Source organism: Danio aesculapii, chromosome 20, assembly GCF_903798145.1.
Source record: "Danio aesculapii chromosome 20, fDanAes4.1, whole genome shotgun sequence".
Taxonomy (NCBI): Eukaryota; Metazoa; Chordata; class Actinopteri; order Cypriniformes; family Danionidae; genus Danio; species Danio aesculapii.
In genome coordinates this window covers 39,698,212-39,722,800 of record NC_079454.1, presented here as the reverse complement: position 1 = coordinate 39,722,800, position 24,589 = coordinate 39,698,212, and the positions used below count along the sequence as shown (strand labels likewise).

At 33.2% G+C, this 24,589-nt stretch overlaps 2 protein-coding genes across 2 annotated transcripts in view; both read right to left on the bottom strand.

The window, feature by feature from the left end:
* The window catches only part of mpv17 (mitochondrial inner membrane protein MPV17), a 46,683-nt gene extending 28,259 nt beyond the window's left edge, over nt 1–18,424 (bottom strand). The window contains exons 1-2 of the mRNA XM_056445529.1: nt 18,195–18,424; nt 15,764–15,846 (exon numbers count right to left, since the gene is read on the bottom strand). Coding sequence (XP_056301504.1) covers nt 15,764–15,836 — 73 coding nt within the window. The 5' untranslated portion in view covers nt 15,837–15,846; nt 18,195–18,424. The remainder of the gene's footprint in view (nt 1–15,763; nt 15,847–18,194) is intronic.
* Nucleotides 18,425–19,201: 777 nt separating this feature from the next.
* Nucleotides 19,202–24,589, bottom strand: part of si:ch211-243j20.2 (uridine-cytidine kinase-like 1) — a 50,400-nt gene continuing 45,012 nt past the window's right edge. Inside the window, 2 exon segments of the mRNA XM_056481103.1 lie at nt 19,202–20,953; nt 21,033–21,189. Of these exon segments, the coding sequence (XP_056337078.1) occupies nt 20,877–20,953; nt 21,033–21,189 (234 nt within the window). The 3' untranslated portion in view covers nt 19,202–20,876.

The window sequence follows — 24,589 nt, the reverse complement described above, 5'->3', positions numbered from 1 at the left end:
AAAGTTTTTAGGCAATTTTCTAAAAGTTATCGCAAGTTTTTGGTCATTTTTGAGCGAGATTCCAATGGTCTAATCCAACTGAATGACCTATGCTAAGTAAGCTAAGCTAAAACTGCTCCTGCCAGACACAGAGATTTACTGAATTAATTTAAATATAGTAAAACTCAACAGTTTAACTCTAGACGTATAAAATGATTTTCAAAAAAAGTCAAGTGTTTCTTTAAATCAATGCATCACAATTTGCAACTCACTCAACATAACAAAGCACAGCTCAACAGAAGTTACACAACATGACTCAACTCAAATCGCTAAAACACAACTCAAGTCAACTCAGCACAACACAACCCCTGACAGTAAACTGATGCCTTGTTCTTTTTCTCCAAGCATAGTAGTAGAGAGTTAATATACCATTTCCCCCTTTTTTAAATACAAATTTTCCCTCACATATGCGGAACGTTTTACACATAGACTGCATACATCTAAACATGGCAATGATATTTACGCTTAATCAACCATTGATAAAGTGCACAGATTTAATGCATTATTGACAATTAATCCATCATCAATTAACCTAATCCAAAGCCGATAATTCAGAATTTAGTATTGTTCATATGCACTCCAAGAAGATAAATGTATGAATTCAACTCAAACCAATTAAGATCTTATCTTCACCTTTGAGTTTGAAGTGTGTGTGTTTGTGAATTTCTTTGTTCATGCATTCATCCTTGAGGAAACACTCAATGAACAGAAGCTGTTGAATATGAGTGATGGGAGGCTTTAGATAGACTGCAGCTCATCACTTTTTTCCCCATTTGCACGCACACACACAGTGCCAATCACATTGACGGAGTGCTTTCCTCCCAACTGCTGGAAATGTCACAGGTCTCCTTCTGTTCACACACACTTCGATCGTCTGCAGTCAAAGCTGTAAGGGCAGCACACAGAGCCATGCATTATGCATGTGTGGGTAAACAGAGACCTCACTGGATATTGACATGCATCGGAAACCCAAAATGAATACAAACCTCAATAAAAGAAGGTAAACGCAATGACCAACCAACCCAGAAGGAAAACTTTTTTTGCTCTTTTTTTTACATGTGCATTAGCAAATTGACAACATATAACTAATTCAATTACTATGTCATTGCTGTTACTATGTTATTACTGTTAACAGGTTTAGGCTGCTATTGGAATCAGAGAGCATTCTCATTTATGTTCCCCCAATTCACAGTTTTCACTTAGTATACATAAGGTTATATTCACAATCTATAAGTCACAACATAAAAAAGAATGTAATAATTACTAAACATTTACAGGTTTTTTTTTACAATACAGTTAAAGTTTGCAATAAAAATACCAGTTTATTAAGCACTTTTAAGAATAATTATAAATATCATTAATATTATTATTCTTATATTCCTATTAAAGTCATACACAGTGTTTTTTTGTGAGAATTACAAAAACAAAATATTTTCAAACAACAAAAAATTCAAATATTACATTTTAAAAGCTATTTAAAAATTAAACAGATGAAAATGTTTACATTTTTGTTAACTGAAATTGTTTATTTGTGGGTAATTATTTTTTAACTAAATAATACAATTATATTTTACTATGTTTATACTCTAGTCACAATAAAAATACAATTATATTAATAAATAATATTAGTTTACTTACAGGAGAAAGGGATGGAAAGACGGATTGAGCAACGGATAGAACAACGGATTGAGCGACGGATAGAATGACAGATGCATTGATATGGATGGATGGATGGATGGACGGACGGACGGACGGACAGATAGATAGATATATAGAATGAACGACAGATAGATAGATAGATAGATAGATAGATATATAGAATGAACGACAGATAGATAGATAGATAGATAGATAGATAGATAGATAGATAGATAGATAGATAGATAGATAGATAGATAGATAGATAGATAGATAGATAGATAGATAGATAGATAGATAGATAGATAGATAGATAGATAGATAGATAGAACAATAGATAGACAGAATGAACGATAGATAGATAGAACAATAGATAGACAGAATGAACGATAGATAGACAGAATGAACGATAGATAGACAGAATGAACGATAGATAGACAGACAGACAGAAAGACTGAACGATAGATAGATAGATAGACGGATGGACGGACGGACGGACAGACAAACAGATAGACGGATGGATGGATGGATGGATGGATGGATGGACGGACGGACGGACGGACGGAGGGATGGGCGGGCGGGCAGGCAGGCAGACAGACAGACAGATAAATACATAAATTAATGAATGAATAATAAGTGAGGTCATTGTTAGAAACACACAACTATCTTTAGAGAGAAGCTACTATTGTGCACAGCAGGCCATAGCAGGAGGGCGGCGTGAGATGAAATACCTCAGAGAGGAGGATGCTGGGAATTCTGGTGTCTCTCCAGCAGGTTGTTAACGGGCACAGCGGGGCGATGCACCAACAGAAAGACTGTCACGCTTTCGCTCAACCCCACACAAACACAGCCTTTTTTGATCTCTTAGAGAAACAACAAGCAGGATTCGCTGGTCGCTTTTACAAACTACAGCAACTGATGAGCAGTGGCCGAGTGTTTCGCCACAAACACAGACACAGTGAGTCAGTGTAATGCCATGACTAAGTGTACACTGGCACTGGACTGATGGTACCAGCAGTGGGTTTGTGAGACTAACACCGCTTCGAGATGATCTCTTTCTTCAAAATACCACTGAGTTCATAGTATGGCCTGAGTAAAACACAAGTGCACAATCTAGTCCCTCCAGGAATTTGCAAGACAATGGTTCTCGAGATCAAAAATAATAATAATGGACCCTTTTCACAAGACTGTTACAACATGTTTAACGGTCATCAGCATCTTCAATCCGTGAAGGTTTTTAATATTTAGATTCTTTTTTAAAAAGTATGAACATTTATATCTATTTATGTATTATATATTACATATATATATTTATTTAATATATATGTATTATATCAACTTACCATCAAAAAACTAATTACCGCTTATGTGACACATTTGTAATGCAGTGTTGCATTAATTTGACGTTGTTCTCTCCTCTGGCTGCCGTCATCAGTCTCACTCAATTTTTTTTTATCAAAGTCTTGATAACACCATCGTCAAGATTTTCTATTATTATTTCAGCAAATAGGATTGTAAAAAAATAATTGTTGTGCTCTGCCACTCAAATTCCATTCCATACCATACCCAACTATGATGACTTCCGCTCCTGAGAAACACATAAGAGTCCATAATAATTTACCTTAATAAAATATTATAATAATGTTTTAAAATAATAAACATTTTTGTGTATTTTGACTAGAATTTATTATGGATGGATGGATGGATGGATGGATGGATGGATGGATGGATGGATGGATGGATGGATGGATGGATGGATGGATGGATGGATGGATGGATGGATGGATGGATGGGAGGAACGATAGACAAAATAATAGATGGATGGAATGACAGAACGATAAGATAGATAGGCAGACAGACAGACAGACAGACAGACAGACAGACAATGGAAAGAGACAGAATGATAGAAAGATGGATGGATAGATGGAATGACAACGATAGATCGAAGATGGATAGATAGATAGATAGATAGATAGAGAGATAGAGAGAGATAGAGAGAGATAGATAGATAGATAGATAGATAGATAGATAGATAGATAGATAGATAGATAGATAGAGAGATAGAGAGATAGAGAGATAGAGATAGAGAGACAGAGAGATAGAGATAGATAGATAGATAGATAGATAGATAGATAGATAGATAGATAGATAGATAGATAGATAGATAGATAGATAGATAGATAGATAGATAGATAGATAGATAGATAGATAGATAGACAGACAGACAGACAGATAGATAGATAGATAGATAGATAGATAGATAGATAGATAGATAGATAGATAGATAGATAGATAGATAGATAGAAAGATAGACAGATAGAGTTAGATAGATAGATAGATAGAGAGATAGAGAGATAGAGAGATAGAGATAGAGAGATAGAGATAGATAGATAGATAGATAGATAGATAGATAGATAGATAGATAGATAGATAGATAGATAGATAGATAGATAGATAGATAGATAGATAGATAGATAGATAGATAGATAGATAGATAGATAGATAGATAGATACTGCTTTCGAAGCTTCCGATTCTCCCATGCTGCAGTAGGCAAGGTCGTAAATGTGTCTCACACAAAGAGGTAAAAAAAGACTAATAGTTTTGTCTTCAACTGTACATATAGTTACTTTAATTTATATTCACCCAGGCTCAGACCTACAGCATCAACCATCACATCAACCATGTTTTCTCTATTGTGTATGCTACTGAAAAAGCTATATAAAGTCAAGCTGTGACAGCAACGTTTCTGCATCAACACCCTCTCTAAACACACGCGGTGTCTGTCACTCATTACATTTCATCTTGACTGCTTAAATTGCAGGATCCTTAAAAAAATGTTTCTGTATCCAAATACAGAACTGTCAGAAGGAAGAAACTGAGCTACAAATAATAATAAAAAAAATGCAACTGCTTTTAAATTTAGAGGACAGCTGCTTCCTCGCACTTGCCCAAATATCATGGTTTACAAAGGACATTCTGCCTTAACGACAAAACCCAGCGAGGCCACGTAGCCCCTTTTAAGTGACCTAACCTTTTCATAAAATGTCAAGGAAAGACTAATAATCTAGTATAGCAGGTTGGAATGAGCCACCATGCTTTTACTGGGTCATTTTTTTTAAAAAAACAGCAGCAGCTTATTGATCATGGTTGGCAGCAGTAGACCAGAGGTGGAGTAGGAGATAAGTGCATGTTGTGAGGTGATAATAAACACTTGTGTTTTCCACTTCTTAGTTTCACTTGACGCTAACATGTTAAGAAGCATGGAAGAGTAAACTCCTTAAAAATCCGTTAAAAACATTGTGCTCTGAGGGAGACATATGCTTCCTAATATCATCCTAATAAACAACAACAACATTGATTTAAAATTAACAATAAAAATCTGTTATTTTGTTTTAAGCAATGAATGTCTATATATAAATACAGTAGAAGACAAATTTAATAGCCGTCCTGTGAATGTTTGAAATATTCCTTGCTCTGGTAAAGTGAAATTTTCACGGCATTTCCAATAATGTGTAGGGAAAAATAGGAAAAGTATTATTTCTTTTAATTTGGCTAGAATAAAAACATTTTAAAGTATGCAAAAAATTATTTTAGGGTCAATATTATTAGCCTCCTTTAGAATTTACAGAACCAACAACATTAACCCAACTTGCTGAGTTAACCTAATTGAGCCTTTAAATTGCATTAAGGTTTCAGTAGTCATGTCAAAGAAGTAAGTAAATCAGCATACTAACATCTCAAAAAGCATTGCAGGAATAAGATGCTTTGTTTCTAGTGAGAAACATGTTCATGCTTTCATCAGCAGCAGGGTGGATTACTGTAATGGACTCCTCACCGCCTTCCCAAAAAGTCAGACAGTTGCAGCTCATCCAGAACACTGCGGCCAGGATTCTGACCAGAACCAGGAAATCAGAGCACATCACACTTGTCCTCAGGTTTTTACACTGATCTTTAGATTTTAAAGTATTATTACTTGCCTATAAATCACTAAATGGTCTAGGACATCACAATACATACTTGTCAGATATGCTCACTGAAGACAAACCTAACAGATCACTCAGACCATTAGGATCGAGTAAATTAGACATTTCAAGAGTTCAGTCAAAGCAGGGTGAATCGGCTTTGATAGTTTTACTGGCAATATTGAATACCATTATTGATATTATCAAAATTAGAGATTTGCCTGCTTCTGAAAGCAAATCATGATGGGCTAAAAAATGGTTTAGACATTTAAAATATTAACCATAAATTTTTTTAACGTTACCAAGAAAGCAGCAAATTCAGAGCAAAAAATGTCCGTCAACCAACTTTAACAAAGACTACAGTAGGCCTGAACAATATGTGGTTTTAGAATCAATATCGCAGCGTGCACATCCACAAAGAGTCACATCACAGGATATGCAATGTTGTGTTGGAAATTAGTTAATACAGTTATACTATTATAGTTAATCGGACACACAACTCAGAACACATGAATCAGCAGAGTCACTGCAGAGTTTAACCACAATAGAGTGAAAGTTTATCATCTGTATTTTGACTGACAATTTTGACACAAAAAAAGTACTTTAATAAATGCAATAAATATGTAACTTTAATAAATATTCATTTGTTTGAATGACTTATACATTGAAAAACATGTAATTTTACATTGGATTTTTTTAGTTTCTCCCCAGAAACCATAATGCACTATTTATTTAACTTTTATCTTTTCTCTGTTGAATTTCTACAACCACTTTATTAGGTACACCTTACTAGTACTGGGTTGGACACATTTTTGCCTTCAGAACTGCATTAATCATTCATGGCATAGATGCAATAAGGTACTGGAAATATTCCTCAGAGATTTTGCTCCATATTGACATGATAGCATCACACAGTTACTGCAGATTTGTTCGCTGCACATCCATGATGTGTATCTCCCATTCCACCACATCCCAAAGGTGCTCTATTGGATTGAGATCTGGTGAATGTGGAGGCCATTTGAGTACAGTGAACTCATTGTCATGTTCAGGAAACTAGTCTGAGATGATTCACGCTTTATGACATGGTACACTGTGGTCGTTACACTGTGGTCATAAAGGGATGGACATGGTCAGCAACAACAACACTCAGGTAGGCTGTGGCATTGACAGGATGCTCAATTGGTACTAATGGGTCCAAAGTGTGCCAAGAAAATATCCCCCACACCAGTAACCTGAACTGTTGATACAAGGCAGGATGGATCTATGCTTTCATGTTGTTGACGCCAAATTCTGACCCATCTGAATGTCGCAGCAGAAATTGAGACTCATCAGACCAGGCAACGTTTTTCCAATCTTCTATTGTCCAGTTTTGTTGAGCCTGTGTTAATTGTAGCCTCAGTTTCCTGTTCTTAGCTGACAGGAGCGGCACCTGGTGTGGGTCTCTGCTGCTGTACCCCATCCTCCTCAAGGTTGGACGTGTTGTGTGTTCAGAGATGCTCTTCTGCATACCTCGGTTGTAACGAGTGGTTATTTGAGTTACTGTTGCCTTTCTATCAGCTCGAACCAGTCTGGCCATTCTCATCTGACCTCTGGCATTAACAAGGCATCGACCACTAGATATTTCTCTTTTTCAGATTATTCTCTGTAAACCCTAGAGATGGTTGTGCATGAAAATTCCAGTAGATCAGCAGTTTCTGAAATACTCATACCAGCCCGTCTGGCACCATCAACCATGCCACGTTCAAAGTCTCTTAAATCACTTTTCTTCGCCATTCTGATGCTCTGTTTGCAGCAGATCCTCTTGACCATGTCTACACGACTAAATACACTGAGTTGCTGCCATGTGATGATAGAAATTTGCATTAAGGGGCAGTTGGACATGTGTACCTAATATAGTGGCCGGTGGGTGTATATGCTTGCAATTTATTATAATTAATGAAGAGGTAATACATTAAAAAAAGACTACACTTTCAGAAGATTAGATTTGTACCTAAAGGGTCTATAATGGTAATTCAAATTGACATTTTAGATACATTTAGGTACTAATATGCAGATTTGATGTACCAATAAGGACCCCTTAGGAATAAATACCTTTTGATAGGGTACAGCCGCAGTGACAGCTACCTTTCTTTCTGAAAGTGTGGAGCATCCAAATCAATCTAAATAAATGAATTCTTTCCAAATAGAGCTGTTTAATTTATCTAGTGAAATTGTATTCACATCTCAATACATATCGCAGAAAAACAAAATATGGCAATGTCCGATTTTTGAACCCTAACAAAGACGCCGACCCCATCCAACCATAAACACAGTCGCGTTTGTCATTCTGCAGTGCCAAATAAAACCCAATTTACCACACGCTCAGGTGCAATCTGCCCTGCAGCTCCTGCCAACTGTTGTATGGCACTCATCTATGCTAAATGCCTCTATAAATATGCTTATGTCAGCACAACACTTCTCAGCGTCTGTCCTTGAGCGCGAGTCTCCAGGGAGCAGCGGGCCCTGACTGACGCATCTTCTGCTTAGTGAAATTATCTGTGATCAATTTGGCAGGGATCTATCCGTATCCCGCACGTTCTCCGCAGGGACCAGCGGGCAACCCTTCCCCATTTAGTTGATGAGACCGCAGTGACAGGGCTTACCTGAGCTACGGTAAACACATCCAAGCCCCCCTGTTCGCTCAGATTTGCCCTCATTGGATGACATTGATTTTTTTCTAGATTTAGCTCAGATTATGGGGGTTAATGCATCGCTAATGACTTGAAAACGGAAATGTAGCGTCTTCATCCCCCATCCATTCATTCATTTATTCATTCGCTCATTAATCTCTTCCTCTTCGCATCGGTACCCGTTATAAATAAATCCATTTGTCACATCAACCAAGCGTGATTGTTAAAGCCGAGGTGTGTCAATTATGCACTGTTAGTCGCAAAACATGCAAACGGAAAACATTCCTATCAGTCTGTACTAGTGTTCTGTCAAGTGTGCTTAACAGGGTATTCAATGAGGATGCGAATAGCTTTGAATGTCCTGTGATATAAACTTTTATAAAACGTTTAACCTAATCTAGTGAGATGATGCAAGAGTTTTTAATGAATCTATGATGATTATGGGTTACATAAGATGACAAACTGTTCAAAAGTTTGAGGTCATTAATAATTTTAAAATGCATTAAACTGATAAAAAGTGACTGTAAAGATTGGTATTATTATATAAAATATGTATTAATATTATTATTTTTTTAAATGCTGTACTATTCTTTCAAGAATTGTGCAAAAATGAAAAAATAACACATTTAATAAAAAAAAAAACTACAAATAGGCCTTTATAATGTTTGATGTCATGAACAGTTTTTAATGCATCAAATTGACTGTATTATATGTTATATATATATATATATATATATATATATATATATATATATATATATATATATATATATATATATATATATATATATATATATACACACATATATATATATATATACACATACTTACACTATTATTGTACTGTATTATTCTTGAAATATTAGTGATTATTAATTTAACTGAACGTGTTAATAATAGAAATGAAAAGAAAAAACTTTTATAACGTTTGATGTCATAAATCATTTTTGTTATGCATTAAACTGATAACAATGACAGTAAAGATTTTTATATTTACAAATAATATTCAAATTATTTAAAATATTCAAATTATTTATAATTATTCTGTATTGTTCTATCTATGTGTATCACAGTTTGAATAAATATAAAATAGTTGTGTCTTAAACAAATACTGTAGAATTCTTGAAAGAATTGTGAAAAAATATATATAAAATAAATCTATATATAAAAAATATATAAAATAATTGTGTCTTATTATTGATCTAACTGAACTTATTATAAATTTAAGTTTGAAAATATTTAAGATTATTTAAAATGTTCTAATTATTTATAATTATTCTGTATTGTTCATGAAAACATACTTAAAAAAGTATCACAGTTTGCTTGAATAGAACTAGTTGTGTCGTAAATACTGTAGAATTCTTGAAAAAATTGTGAAAAATAGATATAATTGTGAAATAAATATGTCTAATATAATTGTGTCTTATTAATGAAACTATTAATAAAAGCATTAATAAAATGAAAGAATTTGCTACGAATTTGCTATGAAAGATGACACATTTAATTAATAAAACATAAACAATCCGATGTCATTAATCATTTTAATTAAACTAATAAAAGTGATGCTATTTTTTATAATTATATAAAATATTTAAATTATTTAAAAATACTGTTCTATTCATGAAAGTATTTTGAAAAAAACAGTTTGCATAAAAAAATGTATAAATAAAAATAAAGTAATCGTGTCTGTTAATCTAACCAAACATTAATAAATGTAAAGAATTAGCTACGAAAGATGCCATAATTAATACAAAAATATGCCTATATAATGTTTGTCAGTGTAATAGATTTTTTAATGAATCAAACTCATAACACTAAAGATTTTTATTATTATATAAAATATCCAAATTATTAAAAATACTGTACTTTTCATGAAAGAATTATAAAAAATAAATCACAGTTAGCATAAAAATATGTATAAATAAATGATAAATATTTATCTTAATGTTAATCTAACTGAACAAATTAATAAAATTAAAGAATTAGCCACAAAAGATGACATTATTATTAAAAAAAGTTTGATGTTATTAATAACTTTTTAAATGAAGTAAACTGATAACAAGTGACAGTAAAGATTTTTATTATTATATAAAATTTTCTAATTACTTAAAACATACTGTATATTCATAAAAGAATTGTAAAAAAAAATCCAATTTGCATAAGAACATTTGTAAATAAATATAAAATAATTGTGTCTTATTAATCTAATTGTATGCATTATTAAAATTAAAGAATTTGCTATGAAAGGGCACACATTTAATTAATAACAACAAAAATAGCCCTTTATAACGTTTGATCTCATTAAAAGATAACTTTACAGCATTACACTAATAACAAGTGACATTTTTTTCATTATAAAAATTATTTTATCATTATATAAAATATTAACTTTTTTAAATATACTGCACTAATTATGAAAGAACTGTGAATAAAAACATTCCAGTTTGCATAAAAATATATAGAAGAAATAAATATAAAATAAATGTGTCTTTTTATTAATCTAACTGAACGCATTTAAAAAAGAAAAAATTGCTACAACAGATCATACATTTAATTAATAACAAAAACAGCCCTTTATAACGTTTGATGTCATTAATAGATTTGTATTGCATTAAACTGATAACAAGTGACATAACAAGTAAAGATTTTTTAATTTTATAAAATTTTCAAATTCTTTTAAAAAATACTGTACCATTCATGAAAGAACTGTAAAGAAAAAAAATTAATAAATCACAGCTTGTATAAAAATATATGAAAATAAATATAAAATAATCGTGTATTATTATTAATCTAACTGAACATAGTAATACATTTAAAGAATTAGCTGCGAAAGATGACAATTAATAAAAACAAAAAAGCACTTTATAACGTTTGATGTCATGCATTTTTTAAATGCATTAAACTGAAAAAATGACAGTAAAGATGATTATTATTATATAAAGTACACAAATAATTATTTAAAAAAACATTCTAAACTATAAACTATACTTGGAAGATTTGTGAAAAAAAAAATCATAGTTTGCATAAAAAAAATCTAAAATAATTGTTGCACGATATTGGAAAAAACTGGCATTGCAATATTTTCATTTACTGTGATGTATTTTGAGATATAATTGCAATTTGACCAGATGACTTGAATAGCTAAGAAAAAAGCTAAAGTATTCATAATTCATAATTCATATATCAGTTTGGGACTGATTACTATAAGGGAGCATTATCTGTATAAAATATAATAAAAAAAATGACAAGCAAAGTTCAAATAAACAATTATTGATGATTTTTCTGGGGAGTCAAACAGTATTCAGAAACAGAAATTAAATAATCACTGTATAATAATAATTACAACAACAACAACAACAACAACAACAACATTTTAGCAGTTTCATTGAGTAAATAATAATATGATGTAATCTTTAAGCTACAAACATTTAATTTATTGTGCCCAAATGGCTTAAATTTGCTTGAAATGCTTACAATAACAGGCCTTAATAACACATGTAAATAATAAACCTTGAGATGACTCCACTATGTTGTTAACTGAAATATCTAATCAACTATAATCCCGACTACATTGCAGATCCCTGCGATGTGACTATTGTGGACTCACACATTGCGATATCGATGCTGAAACGATATATTGTGCAGCCCTAATTGTGTCTATTTATTAACATACCTGAGTGTATAATAAAATTAAAGAATTTTATAAAATCCAACTCACTGGCCAAGTTTTAGTGGAATCATGTCCCTTGCCCAGTGAAAAAGCACAGGGCCACATCACTGTGAAAGCAGCCTGCTATTATTCACTTTTTTAAAACCACCCCTCTTCACTCTCATTTAAAGCATCTTGCTGTCTAATATTAAACCTACACCCATAGGGCTGCAGAAGTTTCTATAAATATTCAAGTCCTCTGCAAAACAAAGGCGATGAATCACAGCTTATGTCTGTAATCTTGATTACATAAACTTGCATCCTCAACCGCTCAGCGCCACACAAGGCTGCTGGTGATTTGAAGCATTTTGGCCAAGTTGTCAGCGCCAGTCTGGCCAAGAACTAATTAATCCTAATGCTAGAGTTTGAGTGACTCATAACGCACACCAGCGGTGTGTCTGAGCAGACTCATTGATTAACAATAAAGTGCGCTCTCGTTCACTCGTATTGTTAAACCAGGTGAAGAGGCAGCAGTCAATCGCCTCTGATTAGTTAATGCGCAGTAATCACACATCAAATTAAAGCTGAAGTGTGTAAATTTGGCCTCACTGGCGTCAGCTATAACGAAGCCCCCAAATTAGTGATTGTTTTCAAATAAAATCCTGGCGTCCGTCTTTGCTTAGGAATCAAATAAAGTAATTATCGGTTTTAACTGCAAAACTCAAGCAAAATCACTCTGAAATAATTACGGAAAATTTTCCACTCAAACTGCTTCATTTCAATGATTAGCGTTTTTGACTTAATGTACCTTTTAAAACGTTTCCATTGTAAATTGACTGGGTTTCTGCAGATTTTCAAATTTAAGACTTTTAAAGGGCACCTATGATGAAAATCATCTTTTGTAAGCTGTTTGGACAGAACTGTGTGTATGTATAGTGTGTCCACAGTCATACTGGAGTGATAGAAACACATTAAGTCTCTTTTTTTAAATTTACTAGCATTGAAATAGGATTCAAATCCCTGCAATTCTGAGGCCGACCACAACGTGACTTACTGCAGTTTCCTCACCCACCAAATTGATTGACAGACACATATTAGCATGTCTCCACTAACGCATATAATCATATCAACAAGACAGGACGTGCACAAAGCAACTGGGATTAAAAGATCTGTTCAGCTCTCTGTGATCATCTGCACCTCAAGAGTGAGTTTTACAAGTTTAAAACGTTTTTTAAACAGTGCAAGTTTGTAATAAAGATAGTAAAATTCCTACGTAATTCATCACCACAGCCGCATGTCTGTACAATTATAAAAGAAGACAATCCTGGTTTGTGCATGTTAAATCAGATTTATTTTGTACATGAACATAACGGATATCCATACAGCAGTGGATATTAACATGTATTCTGTCACATTTGCAAAACAGTGCAAAGCTACGTGTGTGTGTGTCTGTGTGTGTAACGACATTGTGTGTGCCTCATCATTGCAGAAAGGCTTGAATAAACTTCACAACAAATATACCAAATAACCATTGTGAAAGTTCTTACTGTAGTAAGGGAGATCTGCTTGATTCTTGTCTGTCACTCTGCTGTTTATCTACGTGAAGGCTACACCTATCAGAGTAATGGTGCGTGATCTCTAATAGCTCTGACATGCATGTGGAGATGGTGGGTGGGGAGTACTAGCTCATTTGCATTAAAGGACAGTCAACAAAAACAGCTACAATGTCCTAACAGCTCAATTTTTTTAGATTGAGAAAGGTAAAATAATTAATCTGATGGATATTTTGAGCTGAAACTTTATACACATTTTAGAGACACAAAATATGCATCTTAAATCTAGAATCAAGAAATTGAACAGTTTGTAACTAATAAAGATTATTTTTATTGGATTTTTTTTAATTATAAAGACCTATTCACTGTTATTTTACATTTAAATTCAATTAATTTACCTGAATACTGTTAGACACCCCAGAAAACCACAAATTATGTCACTTAATCTTTGCTCCATTGTGTTTAGTTTGTTTATTACATGTATATAATAAATAATATACAATAAATAACATATATACAATAAATAACATATATATATACAATAAATAACATATATATATATATATATATATATATATATATATATATATATATATATATATATATATATATATATATATATATATATCCTCTCAATTAATCTAAATGAATGACTTAGCAAATAGAGTTAAGTCATCTGGTGAAATTGTATTCATATTGCAATATGAATTGCAAAGAAAAAAAAAATATTGCAATGTCAGATTTTTCCAATATCATGCAGCTCTAGTTGAAATGTTGCTTGTGTATGAAGCAAGCAAATTATTTTCTATAATGTACTTAAAAAATTATAGGTAGCACTTTATCATAAGTCACAATTCGTTCTGTTGACAAACCATTAACTAAGACTATTACCTCAATAAACGAATTAACTGCTAATTAATAGTAAGTATGGTTAAAGCTATGGTTTTTGGTAGGATTAGGGATGTAGAATTAGATCATACTTAATAAAAATGTAATATCTTAATAAAAGCGATGTAATAAGTAGTTATAGAGTGACTTACACTAAAAATGATTCTTGCTGCTTGTTCAAACTACTTATTTAAAATGAGCTGAATACATGCAATTGATGTGTTTTTTTGGGGCACAACTTAATTTATGTTTAATCCACTTTTAAGGTAACTTAATCAATTTGTGTTGGGACAATATGAAGGAATTTTCTGAATCACAGCATTTTTACAGTGTAAAGTGCTCCCAATTTATGTGAAAACTCTCAGTTCTGACGTTCTCATGTCACTATCAGTGTACCACTGTAGTCAACCAAGCTCCTTTCTGCCGAACTTGTGTACATGACTTACTGATACACAACTTGAAGAGCTGATTGAGACGCATAGTCAGCATCTGTCAGAATAAGGGATCTTTGTTGTGCGATATATTGTCACAAAAATTGTTGCGATAAGTGTTATTATTGTCATATTGAGATCATTTTATCCCACTAATTATATAATAATTATATAACGTCATAATAATGCAAATAGCCATAAACACTTAGCACTCTTAAGGATATTTAGATTCTCTAATTTGATGTTAAAAATGTAAATGTCCTATTATATTTATATACTATTAAATTGACACCTGTGAGGCAGAAATGACATTAAAAGTCATTGCAAAATGGCTTTAACGTTATTCAGGAATTTGTAATTATATATTGCAACAGCAAAAATGATTGGGGTCATCTCAAAGAATTGCACGATATGTCGATATATTGATTAATGTGACAGGCCTAGATGCGTCCAAAGACTTCAGAAGGACAACTCCGTAAAACACTAGACTTTAAGCTGTTCTGTGCTGCCATCTCCTGGCAAAAAGGTGTATTTACAGCAATGAATTAATAAATAAATACAATTCTTAATTTGAGGTAGGATTATTACCTTCAAAATGAAATTTTAGATGAAAATATAATGAATTCCTGGTTCATTATGAGTAAAAATTACAACCAAAACCAACATCCTGAAATAGACTTTCCTCCCTTAATCTATATAAAACCCACAGTGACAAAGTTCAAGCAAACAACTAAACAAACTGCTGCTTAGGGAGGTTTCCGTTGTTATGTGGCTGATTAATTATTCAGGATCAAAAATAATCATGCTGTGAAGAAGTGATAGTGCAAACAAGAAAGGTAAACATTTAATCTGTAGTGTCTGAGATAGAGTTGACCTAAAGAGAATTGGAAACATCAACTACATGGGGGGAAAAAAGGAAAAAAAGGCACATACCAGCAGTTATAATCTGTACCTTCCATGGATGTTTGGCCATCAGAGCTTGATAAGATCTCCAAAGACCCGCCATGAGACAAAGTCTACGAAAGGAAAACAGCGGACAGTTAAATTACTGCAATGGAAACTGCTGCAGAGATAGAAAAAGATGACCAGTGATAGTTTTAATTTGAAGTTTGCTAGAATAATATTTACATAAAATCACATTATGAGTTATTAGAGAAAAAAAAATACATAAACCCAATATCCATTTATAAGATGCATTATAATGCACATTATTTTATCAGTGGGCTTGTTCTCTATGGAGGACGACACCTGAGAAAACAATAAATAAATATGTACAAATCTAATGCAAAATTTTTCTAACAATCAACGAAAATGGCATAAAAACTGCCTTCTAATGGTCGACAGACAGTCTCTCATTAGCATGTTGAGCTGAGGAAAAGTAAATACGCAACTATTGTAATTTATTTAATTATTTAACTGCCACACTATTGATTATTTATAAAAAATTTTCTGCAGGAATTTGTGGATTTTTATTTACATTTATTTATTTGCATTTTTATTTAATTATTATTTTATTTATGCAGGGATTTATGGATTTATTTACTCAGTCATTTATATATTTGCATATTTATATAGTCATCCATAGTTCTCTGGGGGGGGGCATGTTTTCTGAAATTATAAATGCATTAAACATTGTGTCGTTTATTAAAATATTTATAACAATTTTATTACAATCATAATATGCTTTTGGTGGCATTCTTCATAGACTGATGACTTCTTTCAGGTTGAAACCACTTAGGCACATAAACAACAGATTGTTTATGATGTACATTTAATATATACTTTTTTCATGCTAAAATTGGCATTAAAGTGGAAAAAACTAATTTGTGCAGTTTTGCCAAACACTGAGGCAGAAACTATAATCTGTCACACACCATCAGTGGGGGACTGAGACAGTATTTTCGCCCAGGCAAGATTTTACCTGGGGCCACCTAAGCTGCAGCAATAGGTAAGTGAAGAGTGGTTGGGGTTTAGATTTACAATTGACAGTCACGCCACCGGGAAATGTCCCGGTGCTCCTTATGGCCAGTCTGCCCCTGCACACCATGTTAAAAACATTATGTGAGGGGTTTTTCAGACTGGGATCCAAAGCAGTGGTCCAAGAATATATTTGGGGAAAAAGCATTAAAAAAATTATTCATTAATTAATAAAACGATAAAATAAAATAACTACAAATTAGTGCATTTAATTTTTTTAATACTTCTTCAATAGGAAATATAAACATGCAATAGTATGGGTTTTGAATTTTGGTTATTGAAATGAACTTGATAAATATAACACAATTGAAAACAAAATAAGTAAATACGTGAGTAAATAACTTAACTACAGTACTGTAAATATTATATTATGTAATAAAACTATACATCAAATAATAATATAAAACAAAATAATTTATTTGCCAAATAATAATTTAGAATATTTAATACTACTAACATTTAAACTACTAAATATTCCCAGTGCTGTGGCTGGAAGGGCATCCACTGCATAAAACTTCCGCTGTGAAGACCCCTGCTAAATCAGGGACTAAGTAAGAAAAATTAATGAACGAACTCTTGATATATCTGGAAACATTAATTCTTTGGATTTCTTAATAATAATAATAATAATAATAATAATAATAATAATATTTTAATTCAAACTTGTTCAATCAAAACAACAGAACGCATTTCCTAGATAGCTCAATGGACTGTAAAAGAAAACCAATCTGTAACAAAGTTTATAATGTAATAAATTTCTCCAAATGCCAAAATCGGTATAATACAGACTCAGTATTTTAATACATTTTTAGATTTGTTACAATAATAAAGTAATACCTATTGCGCAATATATGCAGTTTGGATTAGGAGTTGCTACGACAAATATATTTTTTAATTTTTCATTACATTATATTTATAATTTAAATAGCGCAAAACAACATAAATACATAGCAGATCAATTTAAATAATGCAATGAAGTTACAATGATGAAACCATTACAGTCACGACATACGAAAGTGCAATATTCTCTGTAAAAGTTACTGCTCTTTAAAGTCACCAAACGCGCGCTCTCGCTGATCAAAGGCGCGTGCTGTGCGCGTGGCCGTACCATATATTTTCAATCTTAAAAACAAAACGAATATTTCATTTTAAAAAACGGATAACAATAATTCGGTTGCTTACTATATTTAAATACAACACAAACAACGTGTCATTCACTTCACATTTTTAATTTTCTATATGTCATATAACTTCTTGCGGTCTTCTCCCGAGTGCATAGTAAATAAGCATTAACGCTGCTTTAAATGTACAACTCGCGCACAGTTAACGTCAGTTTTATTTCGTGACTTAAATTAGACCTTTTAAAGAAGTTAAAGTGCATTCTTACCTTTTCACGTAAAGAGATGTCAAACAATGCGTCAAAGAGATGCTTGTGTTGCTACAATTACAGCAGGTTATCTCCTGTTTTCAAACACAGCAGTCAAAAGAAAAAAAAGAGAGAACTTCAGAAAACGCGATTTTAAACACTAAACAAACTCATTTAGCCTAGTCCATGTTGACCCGATTCAACTCATTTTACACAAGTCAACATTAGTTGACGCTCGACTGTGTTGTGAAGCAAGCGAACGTGGCCATTTCAAAATAAAAGTCATTAACGTTAGAGGAAACAATAGGGAAACCCCAGACAAAAAGCTAGTTAATGTTATTAAAGTAGTTGCTATAATGGAAATGTTTAAAATATATTTTTAATAATTATTTTTAAAGCATCTCAAAAAAGAACATGTATAATAGTTCGAATTATATCAACTAGTCACGATACGCATTGAGTAAAAGAATTTTATTTTGGAAAACTAGGGACACCACACAAGACATACAGTTTAAAGCAGGAATGCCTAAACTTTTTCTTATGAAGGATTTGATTGAGGGCTGTGGGCCGAAGGTAAATATACCAAACTGTATTACAATAAAATAATAATAAAACCTAATTTAAAAATAACTAGAAAACACTGCTTTATATTAACTGGTGCTGATTTAAATATATATATTATATTGAATTTATAACAGGAAAAACAATTCAATTTATAACAGAATGGAGTTCAATACACTAGTTAAGCTGTACCTGTTTTTGCCTTGATTTGATGTCTTAATTTTAGTTTGCTTTTTTTTTTTGTTGCTCAAAAAAAAAAAAAAAAAACAATCAAAAAAGGCTATGTTATTTTAAAATTAAAACATAACAGTATCAGTTAAAGGCATTTGCCCCCAACCCTCCCATCATTCTCTTCTCAGACTGTTACCCTGGGCCAACTTTGGCCCGCAGGCCCTAGTTTGGCCATCTCTGGTTTAAACTTTCAACATTCACATCTTTGACCTCATTGAAGAGAAAAAGGAACATAGTTTTAGTTAGGCACAAGATATTTTATTGCGCTTTTAATACAGACACAACATGTTCACAAGTGGAATGGCTTGCAGCTCTGGAGGTCAGTTTGAAACTTGTAAACGGATAAACCATGAGAATCACACACTTACAAAACCATTCACTACACATGTTTCGATAGATATACCGAAAAAGAAAGGTATTAATCGCAAATGTCTTGAAATCTGAAATCCTAAACTGAGATTTGACTGTGCTTTATTTAAAATATCACATAACCAAACTATAAAATGACTTTACACAGAACAGAAAAGCACAAATAGAAAATAGAAAAGCACAAACCAAAGACAGACATATTACGCTAAGGCAGTGTTTCCCAACCCTGTTCCTGAAGGCACACCAACAGTACACATTTTCAACCTCTCCCTAATCAAACACACCTGAATCAACTTATCATAACATCAGGAGACCCAAAAACCTGAAGTTAATGGGTCAGATAACGGAGACATCCAAAATATGTACTGTTGGTGTGCCTCCAGGAACAGGGTTGGGAAACACTGCGCTAAGGGGTCCTGAGACAAAGATGTACATTTCAGATTTACATTTTGACAAGTGGGACCAAATAGACAAATTAATTTTCACTGAAATAATGTGCAACACTCCTCTCTAGGTTGAAGCTGTGATCAACTACTATTGTTTGATCATGTAAACTTAAGTGCATCACAGATTGTTTTATGCATATGATTACTGTTACTTTCAGAAGAAATGTATGATTCAATCTCTCTTTTAATTTAAGACCTTCACAAAGTTCTTTGTAATTATTTCTCAAATTCTCAATGCTAATCAATGCCACTCAATCAGGAATGGCAAGTAAACAAGTGAAAAAAATAAATACACACTATACACACACTTTAAAATTCAAGTATTTAAGAGAAAATGTTTGCAACGTAAATTATAAACCTAGTTTGGTTTCTCTCTGTGGCACTGTAGTGCTAAATGATAAGCAGATAATAATCCTTTGGACTAATCTTTCATTAATTTCCCACATTTTTTATATACAACAAAAAAAATAATAATACAAAGACATTTAACATCCGTTTCAGCCTTCAAGACATGTATCAATTGGAAAAAGAAAGCAATATTGTTCACAATCAGAGCTACAGTAATGCAGTAAAGCAACAGTATCTTAAAATTTTACAAGGTAGTAACATGTATGCAAATTATTAGCAATGCTTTAATAAACGCAGATTAAACTTAAGCTGAAAACTGGAGGTGAATGTTTCTTTACTTTGCTCAAAAACACACTTCAAATGCACATGTACGCCATACAAGATAACATGAAGTCATCTCACGCTCACAATCAATTATTTATATGCCGTGATTTGCACAGTATATAACTGTATAATCATACTATAAAGATTTTATCATTTCAAACACACCAATAAACAAACTAGTGAAATAACTCCACTCATTTCTTAGTTCAAGTGAAAACTGTTCAAACTGCAATGGTCACTAATGGTTTAAATGATCTCCAAAATCGGGATCGGTTGATGTTTTGGCCTGCCTTGAATGCGTGTAGCAAATCAAACCAGCAGCAAGAGGCGGCTAAGGCTTATGTTTAAATAGAGCAGTCAAGAGATTAAGTGCTTAAATGTTCCCTTCTCCATTGCATGCGGATACAGTTGCTCACGTATAACCTCAGTAGTCCATTCCCTCATCGCTTTCATAGCAGTCTGAAGGAGCATCGGTCCCAAAGTAACGGTCTCCAAAATTACCTGCAACACAGTGGATGTTGATTACGATGTGCTGAATGTGGAATGTTTTGTTTTTGGGTGATGAAAGAGCTCTTCTTACCTATTCCTGGAATAATGTGAAACTCATCGTTAACCTTCTTGTCGACGGCGGTGGTGATAATGCGCACTTTGGGAAAAGCATAGGCCACTGAATGAACCCCCATCTCAGCCATCAGCAGAGACAGCAGGAAGATCTTGTCCTCCTGGACATCGTGATCCTGGAACAAATTACAGTAGTTGGTAAAACAATATATCAACATATATTGGTTAAAAATACTAATTATTATTATTATTTATTATAATTATGATTATTATTATTATTATTATTATTATTATACATAATACCAAGGCTTGCAAAATTTCAAAATCCCTAGCAGCCTTTTGGACAGGCATCCTTCAGTTTTGGTAGCCTGAAATAAAATTCAAGTGGCCCGAATAGAAAAGACATTGTTTATTGATTGGGGGAAAAAAAATCTTTATAGCCTACATATACACTACCTGAAAAAAATCTTGTCGGCCAATCCAAATTTTAGGAACAACAAATAATAAATTGACAACAAATAACTTGACTTCAATTCGATCATTTGGTATCAGAAATGGCTTATGAAAGGCAAAGGCCTCTAGATTACCCTTATTTTGCCAAAATAAAATATGATCATGTCTTGATTTTTGATTATTTAATTAGGACAGTAAGGTCTGACTTTGCTTAACAATTAACAGAAATGATGTACAGTACAGATTATAAAGTCATGGTGCAGTGGAATTAATATCGTGTATGACTCCCATGAGCTTGGAGGACTGCATCCATACATCTCTGCAATGACTCCAAAAACTTGTTAATAAGTCATCTGGAATGGCAAAGAAGGCGTTCTTGCAGAACTCCCAGAGTTCATCAAGATTGTTTTGAATCATCTTCAATGCCTCCTCCATCTTACCCCAGACATGCTTAATAATGTTAAATTCTGGTGACTGGCCTAGCCAATCCTATAGCACCTTGACGTTCTTTGCTTTCAGGAACTTTGATGTGGAGGCTGAAGTATGAGGAGATGTCTGTCTGTCTCTGTCTTTCATTTTTTTATATTATGTAGTGTTATATTGTTTTATCAGCTTGGTGCCAAAGTTTATTTATTTATTTATTTAATTGTCCCTGAAAAAAATAATGTGAAAACCTGGTAGTCCTAGCTATTTCGTTTAATTTATTTTGTATCAACTTGGTACAGAAATACTGGTTCTTTTGACAACACTGTTATTGCAAACTCAAATTCAAACACATATTGGCAATGGTTCTTCAATGTGTAAAAATGACACACCATGATTACCCAATTTGTAAGAGAACGAAAAAGCATTAAAATAGGCTCGATTTTTCATTCGATTAAGATACAACGAGCAGAGGGGATTATTTTTTGATAGCCCGACTGGAAACTATAATATTCCAAAGCCTTTGGGCTAGAGGTTTTGCGAGCCCTAATTACAATACAATACAATACAATACAACGAGGTAACGTTTGTATAAACACCTGTAAGAATATATATATAACAGACAGGATTAGTGAACAAAGGTTAGTCAAATCTTTTTAAACTCGTTTTAATACATTTGAACTTTGTTCCCCACAAAAAAACCATAACAGTTTGGCAAGAATTGTTTGTTTTGATGCAAGAGAGATCAGTCAAAGATTATGTAGAAAAGTGCTTTATGTGGGGCTTCCTCTGAAACTGATCAGTTCTTTTATTACGCATCATAAATCTAGCATAGTGTGATGCTGACATTTATCTTACACAAATTCTGCTGAAAAGGCATAAACTGGCTGTCAAACTAATCAAAAATCTACTCCTTAATACACAAGTAATGTACAAAACTGTCCAGTGTCTTCGCTCATTTGGGAAATATATTTCAAATTTACTTGCACTTTTAGTAATCATTAAAAGATATCGAACAACAAAGCGATCCTAATTACAATGTATATTAGTTACAATGCAAATGTTTATTAAACCTGACGATGTACGTTTGACCTACAAAGATCAGCAGTCATATGCAAGTTTACGAAAACCCCTTCAGTCTATTCAATTAGTATTATTATTACTGTATAAAAATAAAAAGTAAAAAAAAAAAAAAAACATTTTAATGGTCAAATACACTCACTGGCCACTTTATTAGGTACACCTGTCCAACTGTTCGTTAACGCAAATTTCTAACCAGCCAATCACATGGCAGCAACTCAATGTATTTAGGCATGTAGACATGGTCAAGATGATCTGCTGCAAACTGAGCATCAGAATGGGGAAGAAAGGTGATTTAAGAGACTTGAACGTGGCATGGTTGATGGTGCCAGATGGGCTGGTATGAGTATTTCAGAAACTGCTGATCTACTGGGATTTTCACACACAACCATCTCTATGGTTTACAGAGAATGGTCCGAAATAGACAAAATATCCAGTGAGCGGCAGTTTTGTGGGCGCAAATGCCTTGTTGATGCCAGTGGTCAGAGGAGAATGGCCAGACTGGTTCGAGCTGATAGAGAGGCAACAGTAACTCAAATAACCACTCGTTACAACCAAGGTATGCAGAAGAGCATCTCTGAACACACAACACATCGAACCTTGGGGCAGATAGGCGACAGCAGCAGAAAACAACACCAGGTGCCTCTCCTGTCAGCTAAAAACAGGACACTAAGGCAACAATTCACACAGGCTCACCAAAATTAGACAATAATGAGTCTCAATTTCTGCTGCGACATTTGAATGGTAGGGTCAGAATATGGCGTCAACAACATGAAAGCATGGATCCATCCTGCCTTGTATCGACGGTTCAGGCTACAGGTGGTGGTGTAATGGTGATATTTTCTTGGCCCACTTTGGGCCCATTAGTACCAATTGAGCATTGTGTCAATGCCACAGCATACCTGAGTGTTGTTTCTGACCATGTCCATCCCTTTTTGACCACAGTGTACCCATCTTCTGATGGCTACTTCCAGTAGGATAATGCATCATGTCATAAAGCGTGAATCATCTCAGACTGGTTTCTTGAACATGAAAATGAGTTCACTGTATTCAAATGGCCTCCACAATCACCAGATCTCAATCCAATAGAGCACCTTTGGGATGTGGTGGAACGGGAGATTCACATCATGGATGTGCAGCTGACAAATCTGCAGCAACTGCGTGATGCTCTCATGTCAATATGGAGCAAAATCTCTGAGGAATATTTCCAGTACCTTGTTGAATCTATGCCACAAAGGATTAAGGCAGTTCTGAAGGCAAAAGTGGATCCCGGTACTAGTAAAGTGTATCTAATAAAGTGGTCAGTGAGTGTAACTACTACAACACCAGCTTACAGTCAGGATATAACATGGATGTCTACAGTATCATAAAGATCAAAATCTCAGTTTGAAAGCAACTTGATGCTTCAAATAAATCTTGTAGTAATTACACTGTTATGCCAGTAGGTGGTGAAAAGCAATCATTAATCAAGTTCAATTAGTTACTGTATTTACATGAAGTAGTAACATGTATTTATTTATCTTTGGTAATGTTAGTTAATGAAAATAAAGTTATTCATTGTTAGTTCATATTAACCACAGTGTATTAACTAATGTTAACAAGTTTTAATAATGCATTAAT